General features: G+C 37.9%; 2 protein-coding genes across 4 annotated transcripts in view; one reads left to right on the forward strand and one right to left on the reverse strand.

Annotated features, from left to right (window-relative positions):
* The window catches only part of LOC124162110 (proteoglycan 4), a 673,012-nt gene that overhangs the window by 359,058 nt on the left and 292,337 nt on the right, over positions 1–21,617 (forward strand). The window lies entirely within an intron of this gene.
* LOC124162607 (craniofacial development protein 2-like) lies at positions 1,854–20,302 on the reverse strand. The gene is made up of 2 exons (XM_046539195.1): positions 19,850–20,302; positions 1,854–1,973 (listed from the first exon to the last, which is right to left on the reverse strand). The coding sequence occupies exons 1-2, from the start codon at positions 20,300–20,302 to the stop codon at positions 1,854–1,856; spliced, it is 573 nt and encodes a 190-aa protein (XP_046395151.1).

Below are 21,617 nucleotides of genomic sequence, written 5' to 3' on the forward strand. Positions count from 1 at the left end.
TATCGAGCCACGACCTTCTAGATGCGATCTATTCTCAATTTTCAACTTCGATCAGGACCATTTCGTAGCAAATCGTTTCTACCTAAACAGCATCTTTACCGGCCTATGTTAGCGCCTTCCGTCCCATGTGAAGAACTATTCTCTAAGGGCGGTAAAATTGGAAAGCTACGCCCTCAATCATCAAGAAAGCACCTCAATTAAGTGTTATTTCTTAAACATTTTTAGTGAATCTGAATGGTTCCCAACGGTGATCCTAAATCTTAAATGTGGGTACCTACATTTGTAAATTTTTACTACTAATCGTAAATCGCGCATTTTCCGTGGACGTATCGGTTTTCAATTTAATGCACGCGTACTGCCGTGCGTGCCATGCGGATGGTTGTTGTTCATTTTGAAAGTTTATGAATGTATCCACTTACTCATGTAATGTTTTTACTTTATTTTCAAGTTCATTTCTGCAAAAATGGCGTCCGAAAGATGATTTTTGTAGAAAATTCATACTTTCCTCTGCCCTCGACCTAATTTTGTGAGTTGGACAACTAAAATGATTTTTATGGATATGCTTACATGATCCTTTTTCTACATGTTGGTAACAATTTCTTTTTGTCACCCTTGGTTTTCCAGAAAAAAATTAACAATTCTAAATACCGAAGCGTTCCATTTCCAATACATTAACACAAAATTTCGTCAACTTTCACCTGACATGTTTATGTTAAACTTTGCAATTACATGAAGATTTATATTTAAATTCAGAAAAAGTATTTTTTTTAACTGTTGCTATCTATTCTCCCGCGAAAAAATAAAAATGGAGGACACTTCCCATTTTTCCGGATAGACCTTTGCTATTCACCTACTACTCCCGAAATATGGATGCCATAAGAGACATCTATCTTACCTATGAAAACTTTGAATGTAACCACGCATTTTCGTCATTTTTGAAGTTGGTTTTCATGTGTAGCGTCATGAAAGGTCTTACTTTCCATTGCCCTCGACGTAGTTTCATGAGTTGAATAACGATAATGATTTATTCATATATATTCTCACAATGTATTCTACCACATGTTGGTAACAGATTACTTTCATCGCCCTTGGTTACCGAGATAAAACTTAAACAATACCGAAAATCACCAAAACTTAGATCATATGATTAGGTAATGTTACTCGCATAACAATTGCTTGACCACCCACAAAATTAGACGGCGAAGCCGGATCACGGGATTCTAAGCACGCGCGGAGCGCAGCAATGCTATGTATATATAGCGGAGGATATCTGCCTGTCTGTTTGCTATGCGTTTCGATACTGCTGCACATATTGCAACCAAAGTTAGTATATAGGTGCTTCTCATGCTTCCAGACCCGCGTAAGACTACTTTTGGTTGCATCCGACGCGTTTTTCGAGGTTTTCTGATTACTGTTTGTTAAGTTACGTCATACAACTTACGCGGTTGGACATTCTGACGGATAGGTACACTTATTGATACGTTCAAATAGAAAAGATAAAAATCCTGTTACGTGACCATGAATTCCAAGTTCCAATTTTCCCTTTTCCCTGGGTACTATCCTTTCCGAGCAATGCCGATAGTCCGGATAGTAAATAATAAACAATCTGTTTTTTAAAGAGCCGTCAATTTTTTTAATTTATTGATCTTTTGGTTCCAATTTCAATTTTTTTAACGTTTTTCTTTCCTTTTTCTTTTCCTTTCGATTAAAATTGAAAATTTTCCATCACTATTCAATTGCAGTACTCCGTCCGTTGGATGAAACGTAATGCAGTGGTCTTCGCGTCAATTATGGACATGTTCCTGATAAAATTGGAAGCAATGGAACACATTTATTGGGCACCTCGATTATGCCTATTGCAAGGTGCGCGTCATTCGCACCCTTGCCACGGAGGGCGGGGCGAACGCCTCCCTCCTTCCACCTTCCTCCTCTCCCCTGCTCTTTGCCCCCTCCACAACAATCGCAGGAACCACCTGATGATACAAGCGCGCACGCGGCACCTCAATCAATCACCAGACAAATGCAATTCTCCACGCGTGTTCCTCTTTTTTGCTCGCAATTCATTAAATTCTGCCTTGTCGCACGGCCATCTCAACCATTATTATATCCTTCACTGCAAGGACGAAGCTTTCAACTCGAACTCTCATTTGTCAAGAATTTCCATGACTATAATTCATGATATTGCGCCTATTCCCCGACAAAGGCTTTAACTGCCATGCCTTATGGCCAAAATGATATCAAACTTCCTCGAATTCGGCTTCGAATTCGGTTTCCAAAGAGTATTGGCTCATTGAATCCAAATACATAAACTGCTTAGTTCGCCTGATACCGTAGGATGATTCACTTACGCTAGGTTTCCGATAATTAAATAATCAATGCAGTAAGGAACTTAATCAGCGGTAGAAAATGAAGTCACTTACACGTTTGCACGGTATTCACATATGTTTTCAGTCAGTGGCGTTACTAGGAATATGTTTTGGGGGGATGGGATGGCGAACACTTCCCCTCCGATAAAATCTGGTTAAAGTTTTGAAAAATGACATTCTTGGAGATACATTCTACATAATTTGGCATTAAAAATTTAACTTTAAGCAGATGTAGTTATTACATGTCAAACTAGACAATAGTTTTAAATATTTTTTTTAATTTCTCTGAGGCTTTGGGGGAGGATCTATCCCCTCATTCCCCCCAATAATTACGTCACTGTTTTCTGTCACTTCTGCGTAACAGGCTATGTAACGGCTCCGATAGGGTACAAACATTTTAGGATCTTATATTCACCCGAAATCACATCCATTGGAGTCCACAAGCTTTCTGCTTTCATCGTTTGATAGGCACCTGCAACGTAATGTTTTCACTGATTTTATCCATTATTGCAACGGGAAGACGAATGTTTAACTCTAAACTTTAATATAATGATAAATGAAAACGTATTTTCCGTGAGAGAGACCGCCACTTTGAGCCGCTAATACAAATAATCTAAATTAATGCGCTGAATAATTTTCTATCGAAGAAACGGTCTTTAGGTAACAATAATTTTCAATGGAAGCATGTAAATCTGCTGCCCACGAGTTTAGCATGCACCACATCGGCGGCGGAAAACACGCGGCCAATTGGAGCGCTTGGCTCAAAGTTTCTATACTTAAAAAATGGTGCATTTTCGATTTAAACGTCATCAGTAAATTTGGTTCCACGTTGCATCACCTATCGAGAGTAAAAGATTTCGTGATACAATTTTTCTCCACAATGTGTAAGGAATATGGTATGATTCTTCTCCGTTGGTATGGAAATTTTCGGCATTGATCACAGGCCGGCTTAGACAATTCGGTCCAATCTGTATTCCCGAGAAAAACACTTCCTTCCGCCACAAGCGTATTAAGACGCCCTCTATAGCAAAGTGGAGTGCCATTAGCGCTCGCCAAGCCACGGCATGCGGGCGGACAACAAAAGAAGCTCAGCCCAACCACTTGAAATACTCCTCCCGTCCCCTCCCTCCATCTCACGAGGCAACACACGGTGTGGGAGAGATGAAATACCCCTCACTCAACATTTAATTACAACTCCTTTCGAACCTGGAGGGAGGGGGGAATAAAAAAAAAGAAGCCGTAATGGAACACTTAACTCGTAAATCTGCGAGAAGAAAGAAATGCAGCGATGGTCGTCCGCAAAATGTACCCCTTCTCCCGACGCACAACTTGGACCCCTCTCGCCGCCTCCCCCCCCCCCCGTTATCCCAGGATCCATTAGCGTCCCCTTTGCGAGCGACCCTTGAGGGATTCCCTTGGAGAGTGATGCCGATGGACAGAATGCAGAAAGGAAGTGAAGGACTCCATCGCGCATTCAAGACAGCTCGGGCGTTTCTTTTTCGAAAACGTGAGGATTCGTGATAAAAAAAATAACTCCGCGAGAGTGTTTCATTTCATGATATCCAGGATAAAAAATGAAGGAATCAAAACCCAGCCATGAATATGTTCGATGAAATTTTTATGCGTAGCTTTACATAGCATTATTCATATTAACCTATCATAATTCTATTAACCCTTAACCAGTGACGTGAAATATTTGTTACACTACCACTGGCGTGTGGTCTGGGGGACCGCAATAAATCAAATATTCATAAAACGTTGCGATTTTTATTGCTTAGGTTTATGTTTCTTTATCTTATAAACCATTCGAAACTTTATATTTTATGCGTTACCTATGCGAATAAATTTTTCGGTCAAAAAAGTAATTCTAAACATGGTCCAAAAACTGATGCCGAAAACACTTGAATTATTATTATTCTCGTTTTTAAGTGTCAATATCTCACCATAATTCAACAAAGGCCTTAAATTTTAAAGAAAGATGGCTAGCCAATAGGAAACAGTTGAATTTATCCCGTTTATTCCTTTTATTTATGCATTCTTTTATTATGCAAAAATATGAAGTTAACGATGATTTTGAATATTTAAAAACTGTCACTTTGAAAATATTCATAATTAAAAAAAACGCAGAGGTCTCTCAGACCGCACGTCACCGGCGAAGGGTTAATCGTTCATAGTAACCACCTCACGAATATGGAACTCTCTCCCAGCCCAAATAAGAAGCATTACAAACATCAATTAATTTAAACATAGCACATATGGGTTTCTAAAAAATGCCTCGTTAACTTCAAGTTGAATTCTTCTTCTTCATATTCATGTTTTGTCTAATTTTTCATTATTGTTATTGCTATTTTTATTGACACATATTTGAATAAACGGTTAACTGACTTTAGAACTGTGCTATATCACAGTGTTATCTTAATTTTTCGGTTTCTTTTTGAAATAAAAATATTGTTTGTTTGACAATATTGTCATAATAAATTATCACTTTAGATTCTTGTAATTAGTCTCTTGTATTAAAGTGTGATTTTCATTTTCTTTTGTTGAAAATATTGTTTTGCTGAATAGTTTTCATGCTATTGGTAATCTGCACAGGATGCATTTGTATGGAATTCTATGTATGTACCAATGCTGAAAATCTAATAAGTTATACATATATTTTCTCATGGGCCTCGGTGCTCAAGAAAATAAATGAAAATATTATTATTATAATTCAATTATAAGATTGGTTCAACGGTTGTAGGTCGCTTTTCTGCTGAGGGTGCTTCCAAAAATCTGCAATTTGAATGTAAATAAAATGGATACGTACAATAAACCCTTCCTCTTAAAAATATATTGAGTAATTATCGAATAAAAATACGAGTATGTGGATTGAGTTCGGCACAGTCACGATAAAACAGATAAATTAAAGAAAACGTAATGATAAACGCTAGAAAGCAGTCAAGAGTTGAATCGCAGTAAGGTATATTATTCAAGCGTCTTTGAATATTAAGATTTGAAGAAAATATTAACTAATGTAGCCACATTCACGAGTTATTATGAGTTATTATTTATACCTGTGTTAAAGGGAATCTGAAATAAGTGGAGTGACTAAGTCATAGTAACCTTCCATTTAAATGTTGACATGCTATCCTCATGGAAATAATGGGATGTATAAACCTGGTTTTCTCATTGGTTACCTTAGTGGAATTTGCTTATCATTATACTCGAATCACAAAAACCTGGTAAATCCACGTGAATACATCTACACGACCCGAGAGTCGACGTAAGACGTCTCATCATAAATAATCAATTTGAGAACTTTTCAAACACAATTTATATCTTTTAAGTGAGAAGTAAAGCATCATCACAATTTTTTCCCAGAAATACCAACTGAAGCCGGCTATCCCAAGTATCCTAAGGACCCGTTCAAATGTTTGTGCAGATGTCACGGATCAGTGGCAATTCAATGCATGATTCTATTGAGACTATTGCTAAAAATGCAATTTTTTTGGTGGTTACATTTGCTACGAGAGTAGCATGTACAGGTGTCATAAAATATATGTCTCTACATGCAAGTACTGTATAGTCGATGACGTGATTTCAAGTTTAATAAGATCAATAATCATTATAAAGTTCATTATCACCAAACTTCCGTATAAACTATCTCTACCGAATCGCAAACGGAATTTCTGAATCATGCAGAATGTGAAGAGGTTTGGAATGTGTACTGAACATATTTCCTGTAAAATGAGGCGCTGATTTTAACATGAAAGAGGATTTTACCAAGCTCAAAATTCTCAGATGAAATGAAAAAAGAAAGTTGGAGGATGCTGCTCAACTACCATAAGTCGAGGCAAATATTGAAACCCCAAACTTCGGTTTTAATATGGAAAAAGTTAGCCAATTGAGTTTTTTAAGAAGGATTTTATGGAAACCTTAATGCTTTTTAGTAAGCAATAAACCTCACGAAAAGACTACTTCCATTGGAAGTAAACAAAATGATAATGTAAACATTAAATGCGTTATTAGGGAAAATATTTCCCCACCATCATGAAGTTTCATATTGAGTCTTGAAGAGTTTGTTTTAAGCAAGTTGCGTCACACGTCTCATGAGTCGTGCTATACATGTGAAATCCAAAAAAACTGAAATGGTAAAATATATGACATGGCATCTCCGTTTACAAATCTACATGGTAGAAGAAATCAGCCATTCATATCTATTAAATGATCGGTAATTTGGCCATTTTGATCTTAGGGGGTACAGGGGTATCCTGTATTTATAAATCATAATGACCAAATTTGGAGAGCTGCTGGATCATAAAATGAGTCGATCAATCAGTCAACCACTGCTTAAGACGATGTCGATCTAACAACGGAGATGAACCGTTCTCACAGAATTGAGGCATTAAAGTAAGCCGTTACCCGGGCGCCGCTGGAAGCCACTCGAATCGTCACACAATGGTCGTACATGTAGTCGTCGTCTAGTACCATGAGCCTCGGACGGAAGATCAGGAACCTGGATAGCGTAGTGGTGTGCGCAGTGGCCTGGAAAGCCAAAGGTCCGTGGTTCGATACCCAGTCCAACGGAATTTTTTCTCAAGGCTATTCATGTGTACATGCATTGATAAATCCATGACGTCATCCGAGTTCTAGCACAAATTTGGATGTAGATATTACAAAACCCTAGGACGCGTGCGCAGAAGCAGATTATGACTTTTATTCATATCAAATTCCGAGAGAGAAATCCCTTCCGCTGGGCTATATAGCCGATAAGTCCGTTTACCCGCTCGCTGGCGCTACCCACCGTCTCGTCTGCACTCCGCGCCAAAGGACGTCCGCACCCGAGCGAAGGCCAATTAGCCTTCCCGCAGCAAATGGAGTGCGGCGCGCGTCAGCTCACCGAGGGGCCGGAGTCAGCGAGTTCCGAGGCATGGGGGAACCCCTTAGTCAGCCAGCTCGATAGACAGGCAATCGCATTAGTCGAGCGATCCATCCGCCAGAGGACTCGCCGGGCGCACCGCTCGCTCGCCAGACGACGCCTCCTCCTTTGATGTAGTAACCCCTCCCCCCTGTGCTACCAACCCCCCAACCTTCCAACTATCCATTTTGCTACAGTCGGCAAAAAAAAAGAATTTTCGCCCTACGCCACCGCCGCCAATGGGAAAGGGATCGACCCTTGTGGGCATACTCTCCGGAATTACTTCGACCACGGATACCTTTCATCTTCCGTGATTCAAATCCATTTGAAATAATCATTGAATAACCCTACGAATGCATTACATATTTAAAGTAATGATATTTGTTTCGAGAAAATTAGAGAAGGTATTTATTATTATTATTCTGGCGGGTCCTATTCCTCTGGCCGAAGAATCGCTCGGCTAATGAATTTCATAAATATTTTGTTATTTTCAATTGTGAAATTTTAATGGGATCACAGGGGTATTGGTGTTAATCTATTTAATTATTGTAACCGTGTATCAATTACAGTGCAAAACATTAAGTCTACAAATTTTCTTATGATGTCACGTACATTAATAATTGATGGGAAAATTATTAAGGGAGAGAACCTTCTGATGATCCAAATATGGTTAAGAAGAAATAATGTAGGCAATGTAGGAAAAAATTTAACCTCCTTACATAAATTTTGTGCTTACATAAATTGAATCAGTTTCAAATAAAGAATTGATAGTGGAGAATCTTTATCTTTTTCATAATATAATTAAATTTACTGTTCTGCTGGGTTGAAAAATTTTCTCGAGAAGTGGCAGGTTGTAATTATTTAATTATTAATAGTTATTGTTATTAAAATAATCCACCGATTAAGATAGGTTTCTATGGAGTGATTGAGATGTATTCTGGCATTATTCCATCCTTTTATCGACTTCCCTCTTTAATTAACAATAAGGCCTACTCCTTTCAGATAAGGCCTTTCAGATAACTAAAAATCCTATTCTCCTTCCTTCCTCTCCTTTGAGTGTCCGACATTCTACCCTCTAACACTGTTTTCAACATCCCCTCCCCGCTTGGTATCACCTAATCCATACCTTCTGTTTCCTCCGCATCTCTTTCTCCTCACCCACCAGAACAAATACATAAATCCATCCGATATATTGGTACAATTTCTTCACCTTTGTCTTGAAATCCCTTGAACTCTCATCAGAAACACCATTGTTGTATGTTTAGTGAATAAGCGAGGATGAGGATTATAATAAACCAATTATTTTCTTTCAGGTAAGAAAGCTGAATCATGGTATCCCTTAGTTACCAGTTTTACATCCCCATTCTCTTGTATCTCGAACAATGTAAGTATCCCTACCCATTAATGCCAATTTTTAACATGAGTTGCCAAAATTGTTGCTCATTTTTGAAAATTTCTTTCTCCACAAATATGCGTCTTACAGTACCCATTGTTTCCTTTGTATTTTGTCCACTCTCTCCTTTGTCGAGTGACGTCGGCATTTTACCCTGCCATCAAACCGAACCGTATCTATGAGGGCGAGTCTGCGTAGGGTATACAAGTGTTCATTTCCGAGCTTGACATTGAAGTGTTGGCTCGTGCCACTCGCGATATATTCTGCATATTTCTAAATGTTGTTGCGCTATGCGCATGCGTAGCAAACGTTAATACCACTGTGAAAAAGTTTTGCTGTTCAAGTATTGTACTTGTGATTTCTAAACTGTAGAACATTGCTGGTAACTTAAGTTTCCAGGAAAAAAAATTGTTCTTTTTCCTTCTTATTTTTTAAAAATTACTCTTCTTGAATTTCCTGAAGGTAATTACGAAGAAACATTCTTAATTTTGATTAACCTTCCATCAGGCGCAATATTGGAACTACTGAGTTCAGGAGCAATGTGCCTGATAGGAGCAGATTTGAAGAAAAAAAAAACATTATTAACCCTTAATGTGGCTAAGTGGTACGCTTTTAAAGTTGAAGTCACCATTATTAGTGTACTCGAACACATAGATACATGATATCTTTCATGCTATGCATTTACCCCTTTAGAAGCCATCATACGGCCTCGGACCTATCCAGCAAAGTGCAATTTGACGAACTATTTAGGACATTAAGTATTATCATATGTAATGCAATTTAGGATGTTAATTCTAAGTGATCTAAAAGATCGTTTTTTTATTTTCTTATCTTATTCATCTTATAATGCTTTTATTTTTCTTTACAGTAGCATTATTTTACTTAATTCTGCTGTATAATCCGCCTCTGAACAGTCGGTATAAATATGAAAAGGGAAATATTGCATAGAGCGTGTCAAAACATAAAGCTATTAAAGCGTTATTAAGAGTATAAAGGGTCTATGCCGCCTATTGGGACGGAGAGATTAAAAAAAAACACTCGCACTGTGTCTGTCAGATCAATTTCGGCCGACGGAAGGTTAAAATTGTTGAAGAAAAATTATCTCTTTCGGCATCAATGGGTTAAAATAATTTTGTGGCATCGTATGTATATCGGCATATTAGCATAATAAGTGACGCTGAAGCATAAACTGGAATGACGTAAACACTAGAACCGCGGACGGGACTTTTATGTCCCATCGCCCTTTGAAAATGTTTGCCATTCATGTACTAGTGATTTGATCCCTTTGAAATTTACTGACTTTTACTCATCTTTCATGCTCTTACGAATGGTCGTATAGAAATTATTGTTCGATGTTTGGTTTACGAGAAAAACGACGATTTACCTAGAACCGCGGGATGGGACTTTTTTGTCCCATATGAGGAAAACATACAATTTCAGTTTTTTTATACACTTATTTTGTATTTCGCATGATAACAGTTTATTACGAAGGGGATCGATGCAAAGATACCGTTATTCTGCCACTTAGAAGCGTAGAAGGGAATAATCTGTGCACTGTGCCGGCCGCCTACTCACATCCTCTGTCGACTGTCCTTGACGTTACCTGGTTATTCTTGACAAACAACACTTTTGCTGTCAAAACAACTTTACTGTATTCCTAGTTATACTTAATAAAACGTTTTAAACATTACCTAAACACGTGTTTTTTTCACACAAGCCACAAAAAAACCGTCAATTATACTTAAACATGACAGGATCAACGTATGTAGTTAATGGGACAAAAAAGTCCCATGCCGCGGTTTTGGTGGGGTTGGAAAGTTCAGCGGTTCCAGTGTTAAATTCTCATTTTAAGTCGAATGATTACGGATTATTCAAGAGACTACCAAACATTACTCCTCCACCTGTTGATACCATAACACGCTTTTACAGCTCAAGTGACAAACAAGGATTTTTCTTCATGATTGTACCAGAAATTTGAATCCAAACGGGCTTTGTTATCTGGATACAGCTTACATTACTCGCATTTTTCAATGCTTTTCGGTAACCGCACTTTTTTGCTGAAATACTCGATACCTGTTTTTATTTTAATACATAATCTAAAAACATAATTTAGTTTGATCGTTAAAGTTTTTATTCATGAATATGTTTACTTAGTTTTTGTTACTTATATTTCCAGGAGAAAGTACTGTTAATCCATTTTCCCCTACGCTGTCCATTTCGACCCTATTGATTCAAATAATAAATTTTCAATTTTGAAAATAGGCATGATTGTATGGAAAAAAGGTATTTTTAACCATTCATTTTATCAACGTAGAGGAAAAAAATTCAAAACAAATAAACAAAGCCTATTTAAATAATAAATTTAGCAAACTAACGCACAGGAGCTACATACCAACCCGCTGGGTACTTATTTTGTAGAGCCGTTCTTCCTACTACAGCAATAAAGTATAAAGTATCCAATGTAGTTTGAAAAACCAAATAGGATAACATTTTTTCCAAGGCAACGTATAATAGTATCGTACCTACACGTGGGAAACCCATTATAGTGGTTCCGTTCCTCCTCGGTGTACAAAACATTTACATGCTGAGGTAAAAAGGGAGGAAAAAATACGAAGGCCCACAAAAAAAAACACGGGGACTCTAATTGAGATGTTCCCTGAGGTTTACGCCGGAGCTAATCGGCAAAGAAAGAACTCGCACAATGCCGGAGTTTGCAACTCAAATAATGCGCACCCGTTACAAGAAGGAAGCGCCCCCCAATGAAGAATCCGATCGAGAACTAAATTGAACCTCTTGGCATTTAAGTGCTTTCGCATCGTTCGTCTTACTTCAGAGCAATAACCCGAGCCGAGGAAAGAAACTGCAGGCATTAAAAGAGTTTGTAAGGCGAAGCAGCTGCAACCCACTCGTATTTTAAGTTTCTTTCTTACGGTTATGAAGAGAGACGCGGCGATGGACCTAAAAGCATTCCATCGCTAAACATGTCGGCCGAGCCTAAAATTACCCGCCCTACAGCTTGCGCCCGAGGTTTAATGCATCCACGGAGGAGCGGTCTTGATCGCAGATGGAGAATGAGTTACGTCACTGCAGACCAGCGCACGACGCGTTGTGAAATGAAATGTCATGTGTAGAAAACTGTAATTTTGTCCCACTTTAGCGAATATTCTCTAATATAATTAAGTTCATAACTAATAAATCTTAATTTAATTAATTAAAATGTTAACTAATTAAAAAATAAAAGTTAATAACTAACAACTGTTTGCATATAACTACCGCGTAGGGTAGTTGGACACTCACGCACATAACTTGATACGAGAGATGGAGTTGCATATTAGGGTAGGGTTTTTCATTTGCTAATCAAGTTTGACGCTTTTGTTTACAATTCAGTGCAAAATACTTCGTGAAGTTAAGTGAAACACATTAAGTTTTCCTTTATATTACGCTATAAATACGAGAAATACAGGACATTTTAATTGCTTAATAATATGTAATAAAATTATCATTAGAATTAAAAGTTTCACTACAAAGGATTCTAAAAATGTTCATCTTTATTATAGAATAATTTAAATTTAGACATAGAAAAATATAACAGAACAGTAGCAAAAATATTTCAGTAATTTTTTTCAAAAATGGGAAAATGTTTTGAGATAATTTAATATTAAATTGACAGACGACTCCTGCTTTAAAAAACGTATTGACAGACCTCTGATGAACAGTACAGTATTAATAAATTACACTTCGTAAAATGTGATGAATAAAGGTTCATATCAATTATATAAAAGAGTTGTAGTTTACCAATTGCAGAAGGCGTAAAATTTACCATTTTCGAATACTCGTATAATACTTTTATAATGTTAAACCAACGTTTGAAATTCTATTACCCTGAAAAGAGAAGTAAATTCATCATATATTGATTAAAAATCTCTATCGTGAGCTGTTGGAGCTATCGGCACGAGTTTTGGGACCCTGGTTCGAATCCAGATGTGGAAAAATGATTTTTCTAGATTAAAATTTTCAATGCTGATCATCATACTAGTGGGCAAGTCCATGAATGTTTATCCCAGATTATTCTACGCTATTATCCAACAGGAATTTTTCAGCTAACTTCATCGCATTAAACTTAAAAAAATTACAGCCAATTTTCTCCATGTTACCTTTTCTCCATCTCACCTTAATTTCACTTCATGGCTGACTTCAAGACATTTTTAATAATCCTCCAGCAATATAATCTGAAGATAATAGAAAATGCATTAAAAAAGATCAGGAAGTGATATTTAAGTGGTTGTGGAAATTTTTAAATTTCCTTTAATCAAATATCATGTAAAAATTGAACCAGATTAAGCATACAGGAACTCTTTATGGTGTTCAAAGTTCAGCTTAAGCTTTCTTATTGAGTTTCTTGGCGCATATAGTGGGTCTAAGTGTACAAAAAGTGATCATTGAGGGGGAGGGGGCCTCAGCTCGCCCCCAGGGAGCCAGGAATTTCAGTGAGTTGTTTTCTCCATGCTCTGCTTCTGCACAAAAATTTTGGACTGCAATATTTTTTTTACCTATTTTACAATCTTTGACTAGCCTAGTTGGAAAAAGTTCTGAACTATACCTTAAATGGCATGACTCCAGCGAGTACAACGAAATAAGTTAAAAGATAATTATTTTCAAATTTTAGCAAACAGTGCCTTCCGCCAGAAAGCAGCACCGACAAACTCCCTCGCCCGCACCCCAAATGTATTACATGTGGCCGCCCTGGGAAAGGGAGGGATATAACAAACCCTCTTCCATTCTTTTGCCTGCCCCCCTTTACCTCACACAACCAACCCCGGGAAACTGCAGCAGGGAACAAAATGCACAAAAAAGAACGACCCAGCCTCAAATCCAGGCAGTGAAAATAAAAAAACGTGTGTTACAAGCCGTAATTTCGGGGTTTCATCTGAAACTTTCCAGCCACGTGGACGAAGTTAGAATTTGCGCGGGTTTAAATTTACGGAAAAATACAGCTCTCCAACTTAAACCCAAATTTCAGAATAAAGTTATTGATAGAAGTGATTTTTCACGGGTTCTCCACCGGGATATGCTTTTGATTGCAGCCGACTGCATTACCGGGACCAAATCTGGGCTCCATTTACAAATCAAGGCCGTGTTTTGTTCGCGTTATTTTTTAACCATGATAATGGAATTTATAACTACTTTATGATTTTTCACACACTCTCATTCCCTCATCCAGTTGACATTAACAAGTGGTGAACTCAGGTTATTAACTAGCCATAAAAGTAATCATATACACAATTAATGAGAAATTAAATAAAAGCATGGCTTTATTTAGAATTTAAGATCAGATAAATAAAATTAAGGATTTTTTAGCTTAAATTATCATTCACTTGGATTCAATGGCGGTGAAACAAATAGAGTCAAACAGCCGTAGTTAAAACCAAAACTCTAAATATCGGTTAATTGCGGCTAGCCTAGTCAGGCCATACAACGTAGGACTATTACCATAACTAGTTACCCAACTGAACGAGTTTATATTTGAGGAAATAGGTACACCAGTTCTCTATACCCAGTGATCTAGTAATCTTCAAGATCTATCGTCGAAAATTAGGCAATATATTTAGCCTTGGTGACAGTGTGTTAAAGTCCTACCGTGTTAATCTAAAGGTCACTGGATCGAGTCTAGCCTGAGCATCTCGATAAGAAGGGGATATATCGAAAATTGAGCCCATTCTGCCCTTAACACAACACGTAAATTCTCCTTCTATATGCTGGAGAATCAATGAAGAATCCATAATTGGTTACTATTTATCAGTATGTATTTTAGAGTCAGGCTACGCATCGCTAGCGACGTATCAATGTAGTTTGTTTAAAAAGTGCGTCTGGTTGTGTAAGAAGTAAAAAGTAAATTTGATTACTTAATGTATAAGAAGTTATTTATTTTTCAAGAAGTATACCACATCACACAAAATAACTAATAATAAGGGGTATGTTACAGATGTGTCTTGAGACGGGATAAATTCGTTTAAATCTTAAGGTAAAGGTATGAGGCAGCGTAGCAGGCAAAAAGACGTCACAACAAAAGGAGGCCGTGGATTTTAGCGATAGCTGTTGTTCCGCAAGACGTCACACTCCAATTAGACCACCTGAGTGGGATGTTATTCGAAGGTGGCCAGAGGGAGACGGTCGTTTAACAATTCACGACTTTTGCGGTTCGTACTCCCGAATGGTCCATAAAGATTCCCTCTCATAACGTTTACTTCTTCGGGACAGCAATAAAAAAGAGGACCGAATCACCTTCGACCCGTTAAGTCCACTACAAAAGAGTGGAGCAGTGTGAGGAGAGATATAAAGAGAAGAAGAGAGAGAGAGAAAAAAAAGAACACTGTTTATCGAAGCTAAGGATAGATGTCGATATTTTGTGGGAGCATGTCACAGGTAACATAATCATCAGAAAACATTTGTACAGTACACGGATTTTATGACCGAGCCACCCAAATTTGGATAAACCATCTCATTTTCAAGGTAGTACAACGGGGTGTGTACAAGAAATAACGAGAATTTTAGTTTTTCAAAAAAGTTATTTGTTTGTTTACATTAACACTGTTGTCTTCAAAATAGCCTCCGTTAGATATTATGAACTTTTTCCAGCGTTCGTTACCTTCGTTCTGCTCGAAATGCTCGAAAAATTTCTCAAACTCGATCTTTAGAATATATTAGTGCGTTCCGTAAACATCAATGCATAGTAGTGTATTAAGGAAGAAGAATTTATTTTATTACAAAAACGATTCCATAAAATGCAAAACATCACGATGAAACAATTCCGAATAATCTTTCGACGATTATTATCAATAATTACTAGCAATAATTTTATCTCAAGGTTGCGTATAGAAAAACGAATCGGATCGGGGAATTAATTATGATTGCAAGTGATTGCAACGGTATGTAAGATTTCGTTTTTAACAATCATTCAATTTTTGAGAATTATGATAAAAATATTTTTTTAAGTCCCATTTTACAGTCGTTAAGTAGACACTATGAAAGTTGATCACAGTGACACAGAAAATAATGATTTTAAAATTCTGAAGAAGAAACGGGATTTTTCACCGTTCTCCCTTGGGGAATGAATCTACTCACAAAGGTAGGCAACACGTCACTTAGCCGAAGTGTGCAGTCTATGTGAAGAGAGGACGTTTCCAATGCAGCTATCATCCGCAGAACTCAAGAACACCCAAGGCTTTAAGTTCTACCTCGAAAACTTCGGTGGCAATTAAAACTGAGGCAGTACCTCCTAGGTCGCTTTTCACTCTAATCCAATGAGAACTTACAGCACTACCTTTCGTTTTATTTCCAATCAGTTTGGAACCTTAAAAGGCAAAACTTTTCGGACAACTAGTCCCCCTTAATCTCATAAATCACGTGAGCCACCTCGAAGTTGCGGCCAAGAAAGTATTTTAATAGCGCAGGCCGGGGCACGCGAGGTAAAAGAAGAAACCCTTGTTTTACTAGTGCACTTCTCCCCCGAGGAATCAGTTGTGTAGACTTCATTTACATCTACATGACACCCTGAAAGCCACCTCGACGACGTTTGGCAGGGCGTGTCTCTCTTCCCCCCCCCCCCCCAACATCTACTTAACTACACACAAGTGCTACCTGAATAACATATGAGGATCATGTGGCAATGATTAGCCATTAGATAGATTTCGTCTGTCAAAAGCTGCTGGTTACCAAACTTTTTCATCTTCTTAATCAATATTAAAAGCCGTTACATCATTACATTTTTAATAAATGATGAAAAAGTCGATTAAAATTCCATTTTAAACACAAAACTATGTAATTTGAAATTTTTCTATAAGAAAACTATTAAGAAATATTTCTGATTGGCAGAAGGTAATGGTAATCAATATAGTTTCTGAAATGAACGTGTTTAAAATCATACAGCGCGTATATAATGCAGGCATAACATCGATGGTGGCATACTGACATACATACTGTTAACTGTTAACCGTTGATACGATTGAAAATCCATTAACGGATCCTTCACCCGTTGATATTCTTGACATATACCGTCGTGATTATTAATATAATTGAATGTCTATATTTTTTATGCCTGTGAATAATTTTTCCCGTGAATTGCACCTCCATATCAAGGATTAAAATATGTAAAAACTTCTTTTAAATTCATTTTTTCAAGAAAACACTTTCTTTAACGTCTAAAAGAGCAGGGGTTTCGTTTCCTACTCCACTAACGAAAGTGATGACCATTGATTGATGCCTCCATTTAAGGAGACAAAATGCCGGTTCTTTGAAACCTCAAGATTCGAATATTGAAAACAGAAACAGACACAGCTTCTGTCAAAAGTGTACACCGAAGTTTCAAACACTTTCCGGAAAGTTTAATGTTGGAAGAGTTGGTAACAACCAAAAGATACGGTTACCAGGATTGCACATAAGTAAGTTTTAATAGGCCGTGAATAGCAGAAAAAATAGCATAAATATTTAATAGACCGACACAGGGACAATATGAGGAACAATCTGCAAGTGGAAAATTTTACTTTCGAAAGAGTAACCGAATTTAAATATTTGAGGGTAAATATTGACCTAGCAAATCAAGAGGAAACTGAAATAAATGCTAGAATATTACATTCCAACCGATTTTATTGGTTTGTACTTAAGAGCTAATAAAAATATTATTAATAAAGTCCCAAATAAGGGTGTACAAAAATACCAATTGTCTAGTATAGTTCAGAAGCGTGGGTAGTGTCAAAGCATACTGAATAAAAGCTGATAGTTTTCGAAAACAAAATTTTAAGGTGTATTTATGGTCCCATATTCAACGAGGGAACATGGAGGATCTTCTTCTAAGTAATCAACCCTTGGGTTGGTTTGCAGCAGTCTCTCCATCTCTGTCTGTCCTCCGCCAGCCTCTTCAGCTCTAGGTAGCTGTTGCAGCCCATGTCCTTCATAACTTGGGTGATATAGCTCAACCTCGGCCTTCCTCTGCCGCTCTTCCCCTCCACAGTGCCCTCTAAAACTGTTTTTACCAATCCATTATTTTGTCTCAGTAAATGTCCTACCCATTTACTTCTCCTTGCAGTTAGAATTCTCCACAGGTCTGCTTTCACTCCCAGTCTTTCCAGTATCTCCTCATTCGTTACCCGGTCTACCCATGAAACTTTTAACATTCTACGGTAGCACCATAGTTCAAAGGCATCAATCCTTTTTTTCTCTGCTGCTCCTATCGTCCAAGTTTCACTACCATAAAGCATTATGCTCCATACAAAAGTTTTGAGTAGATTCATCCTAATCTTGATACTCATGTTTTTTGAAACGTATATCTTTCTCTTCTTGTTGAAAGCTATTTTTGCCTGTTGTATTCTACTGCTTATTTCCCTTTTGCTTCTGGCATCCGTGGTGATCTTGCTTCCTAAATACGTGAATTCTTCTACATTGTTCAGCTGTGTATTACCCAAAGTTATATGTGCTGGTATTCCTGTTTTGCTTACAACGAGTGTCTTGGTTTTGGTCCTGCTTAACTTTAGATTGTATCTAGCCAGCGTGACTTCCATCTCCCTAAGCACTTCTTGTAGTTGGTCTTCACTTTCTGCCAAGACTACTAAGTCGTCCGCAAAACATAGCTTATATATCCTCTGCCCATGGACCTTAATTCCTGCTTCCGGTAAGTTGCTCTCTGCCTCGTCCAGTGCTCTTTGTAGGTATAAGTTAAATAGCGCAGGTGACAATGAACATCCCTGTCTCACTCCTTTTCTAATTTTGGCCTGCTGTTCATATTGTCCAAATCTCAGCACTGCAATTTCTTCTCTATAGAGACCCCAGATAATTCTTCTATCTTTGTAATTTATCTTTGCTTCTTTCATTATGGTAAAGAGCTGCTTCCAATCAAAACTATCAAAAGCTTTTTCAAGATCAACAAAAGCTATGTAGGTGTTCTTTTCTTTACTCAATCTTTTTTCGAATATGATTCTAATGGCAAGTACTGCATCTCTGGTTCCTCGTCCTTTTCTAAATCCAAATTGGTCTTCGCTGAGGAGAGTTTCAACCTTATCTTCAATCCGGCTTAGTACAATGATAGACAGTATTTTAGAGGCATGTGTGACAAGGCTCAATGTGCGGTATTGTTCACATCTGTTGGCTGATGTTTTCTTTGGGATTGGTATCATTATACACTTTTGGTAATCTGAGGGAATGTCACCTGTTTCGTAAATCTCACACACTAGTTGATATAGTGCATTATGTGTTTCTTCTCCAGTCATCTTCAATAATTCTGCTGGTATGTCATCTATGCCAGGTGCTTTATTATTCTTGAGTTTTGATAGTGCTTTTTCAAATTCTCCCCTCAGTATGCTGTCTCCTTCTTCTTCTTGATTGATTTCACCTTCGTTCTCAATCACTGTGCTTGTACTAATTGTCATATATCCATCATATAACTCCTCGATGTATTGTTTCCACATTTTTCCCAATTCATCTTGTTCATATATTATTTTGCCATTTTCGTTCCGTAGTCCATTGCTTCTAGTTTTATGATTTCCAAAGAATTTCTTCACTATTCCATAAGCCGAATCCATTTCATTACGTTTCATATGTTCTTCGACTTCTTGGCATTTTCCTTCCCAGAAGGCCTCTTTTGCTTTTATGGTTTCTCTGTTTATTTCGTTTCTGAGAGCCCTGTACTGTATTTGTGCTTCGACTGTATTATTATTTTTTAATTTTCTTCTTTCTTCAATTTTTTGTACAAGGTCAGCAGTTATCCATTGTTTCCTGTTAATCTGCCTCCGCTTGCCTAATACTTCTTCTGCAGTTGTTAGCACCCTGTTTTTTTATCATTTCCCATTTTTCGTTAATAGTCTTTGGCTTCTCAGTTCTTTGTTTATTTGTTTGTTCTTTGAATAAGGAGAGCACTTCTTTTTCTTGTAACTTTCCTACATCCCATTTAACTGCATACTTTGTTTGAAGCTTTTTAAACTTTAAATTGCACTCTGATAAGACTAAATTGTGGTCGCTGTCAATATCAGGTCCGGCATAACTTCTGCTGTCTTTAATTTGGTTTCTAAATCTCTGCTTCACCAGTATATAATCAATCTGGTGTCTTCGTTGTCCATCTGGTGCTTTCCACGTGTACCTTCTGCGTGGGTGATGTTGATACCATGTATTTGTTATTATTAAATGATATCGGGAGCAGAACTCTACCAGTCGGTCACCTCTCTCATTTCTTTTGCCCAAACCAAAAGGTCCAACAATCATCCCTTCTCTTCCCTCTCCAACCGTGGCATTCCAGTCGCCCATGATTATAACATTTTCATCCCCTTTTATTCCTTCTATCAACTCAATCAGCATATCATAGACTTTCTCCACTTCTTCATCTCTTTCATTAGTAGTTGGCATATACACTTGTATGACGATAGTATCTTTTGGTTTTGTGTTTAGTTTAACAAGGATTATCCTCCCGTCACACTGTAGGTATCCTTTAACTTTCTTTCCAGCTTCTTTGTTCATCACTATTGCAACCCCTCCTACTCCAGGTCTACCTTCAATGGTTCCTGTGTGTATTACTTTGTAATCTCCGCTCCAGAACTCACCGTTATCTGGCCATCTTGTCTCTGCAACGCCAATGATATCTATTTTCATTCTATCCATTTCCATCTTTAGATTCTCTAGTTTTCCTGCCTTAAGGAGAGTTCTCACATTCCAGGTACCAACTCGCATATTCCTATTCTTTTTATTATTTGAAACGAAAGCTTGAGCAGTCCCCTCCCGGAGATCCGAATGGGGGACTAATCCGGAATATTTTACTAAAGCTTGTTCCATCATGACTACTGATACTTGAGACATCCAAGGATCTTTAATGCAGTAGTGTCTCAGTTCCTTTCTGCATCCTATGCCGTTGACCAATGGTAGGTTCTTCCGCCTTTAGGGGTAATTTCTTACCCCAAGGGCAAGAGGGTGCCCTAACTCCACGTACTGTGGAGGATGGTGCTTATCCCGGCATCCACTCGGTCCCCTGCCACTTAGCCCATTATTGAATGGTTGCCCGCTCTCCACCACTTGGAGGTGTGGCTCGGGGTTTCTCTGTCATTGGGCACTGTGACCAAGAGGCATTTCTCAGGCCCTCAAGATCTTGGAGAGGGACATGGAGGATAAAAACCAAAAAATAGCTGTGACAACCTAGACAAAATATCTCAGATAAAGAGTAGAAGGCCAAGGTGAGCAGGCAATGTGACAAGAAGAGAAGTGGATACAATGATAAAAGTGGTATCAGATGGTTTACCAAGGGGAAAGCGGCCTCCGGGACGGCCATGTCTACGCTGGAGAGACCAAATTGAGAAAGACATAAGAAAAATGGGAATAGATTCTGGCTGGATGCAAGACGGAGAGAGTTGGCGGAGCATTTTTGGTGAGGTCAAAAACCTCCTTGGGTTTGAATGGCCTTAAAAACATCAAGGCTCGAATATTAAAAACAAAAACAGACTCAGATTATGTCACGAGTGTACACCAAGGTTTCAACAACTTGTCGGAAAGTCAAATGTTGGAAGAGTTGGTAACAATCGAAAGATACGGTTATCCGGATTGCAGATAAGTGATAACGGGTCGAAAATAGCAGTAAAAATAGCATAAGTAAGTAAAAGGCCGGCGCAGGGGCAATATGAGGAACAATATACTGGTGTGCCAATGTGGTGCATCGGGTCAATGAACATACCAATTCAAGGGATAGCGTGAGACTGCCAAGATGGCGGTAACACCACGTTTTTATTCAGGAACCTGCCGAGAAGCAGCGGGAAACAAATGACATACATAATTAAGCATAATACATAATTTTTTGGGTTTAATTTACGTAAGATAAGGTAAGTAATAGTAGCCGTCGTGATCTTATTTTAATCTTTTATCGTAGGAGTTGATGGAATTAAAAGTTTGCTGTTTCCACATAATTTGACACGCCATGACACTACGACACCATGAA

This window comes from Ischnura elegans, chromosome 7, assembly GCF_921293095.1.
Source record: "Ischnura elegans chromosome 7, ioIscEleg1.1, whole genome shotgun sequence".
In the NCBI taxonomy this organism is placed as follows: Eukaryota; Metazoa; Arthropoda; class Insecta; order Odonata; family Coenagrionidae; genus Ischnura; species Ischnura elegans.

Bases quoted from the DNA above. Each gene is read 5' to 3' on its own strand.
- LOC124162607 (XM_046539195.1), bottom strand. From the start codon at position 20,302: ATGGAAATGGATAGAATGAAAATAGATATCATTGGCGTTGCAGAGACA. The intron at 1,974-19,849 runs GTAGAGTTCTGC...TTGTATCATCAG, and splicing joins ATGAGAGAGGTGACCGACTG to GTGGTTCCTGCGATTGTTGT.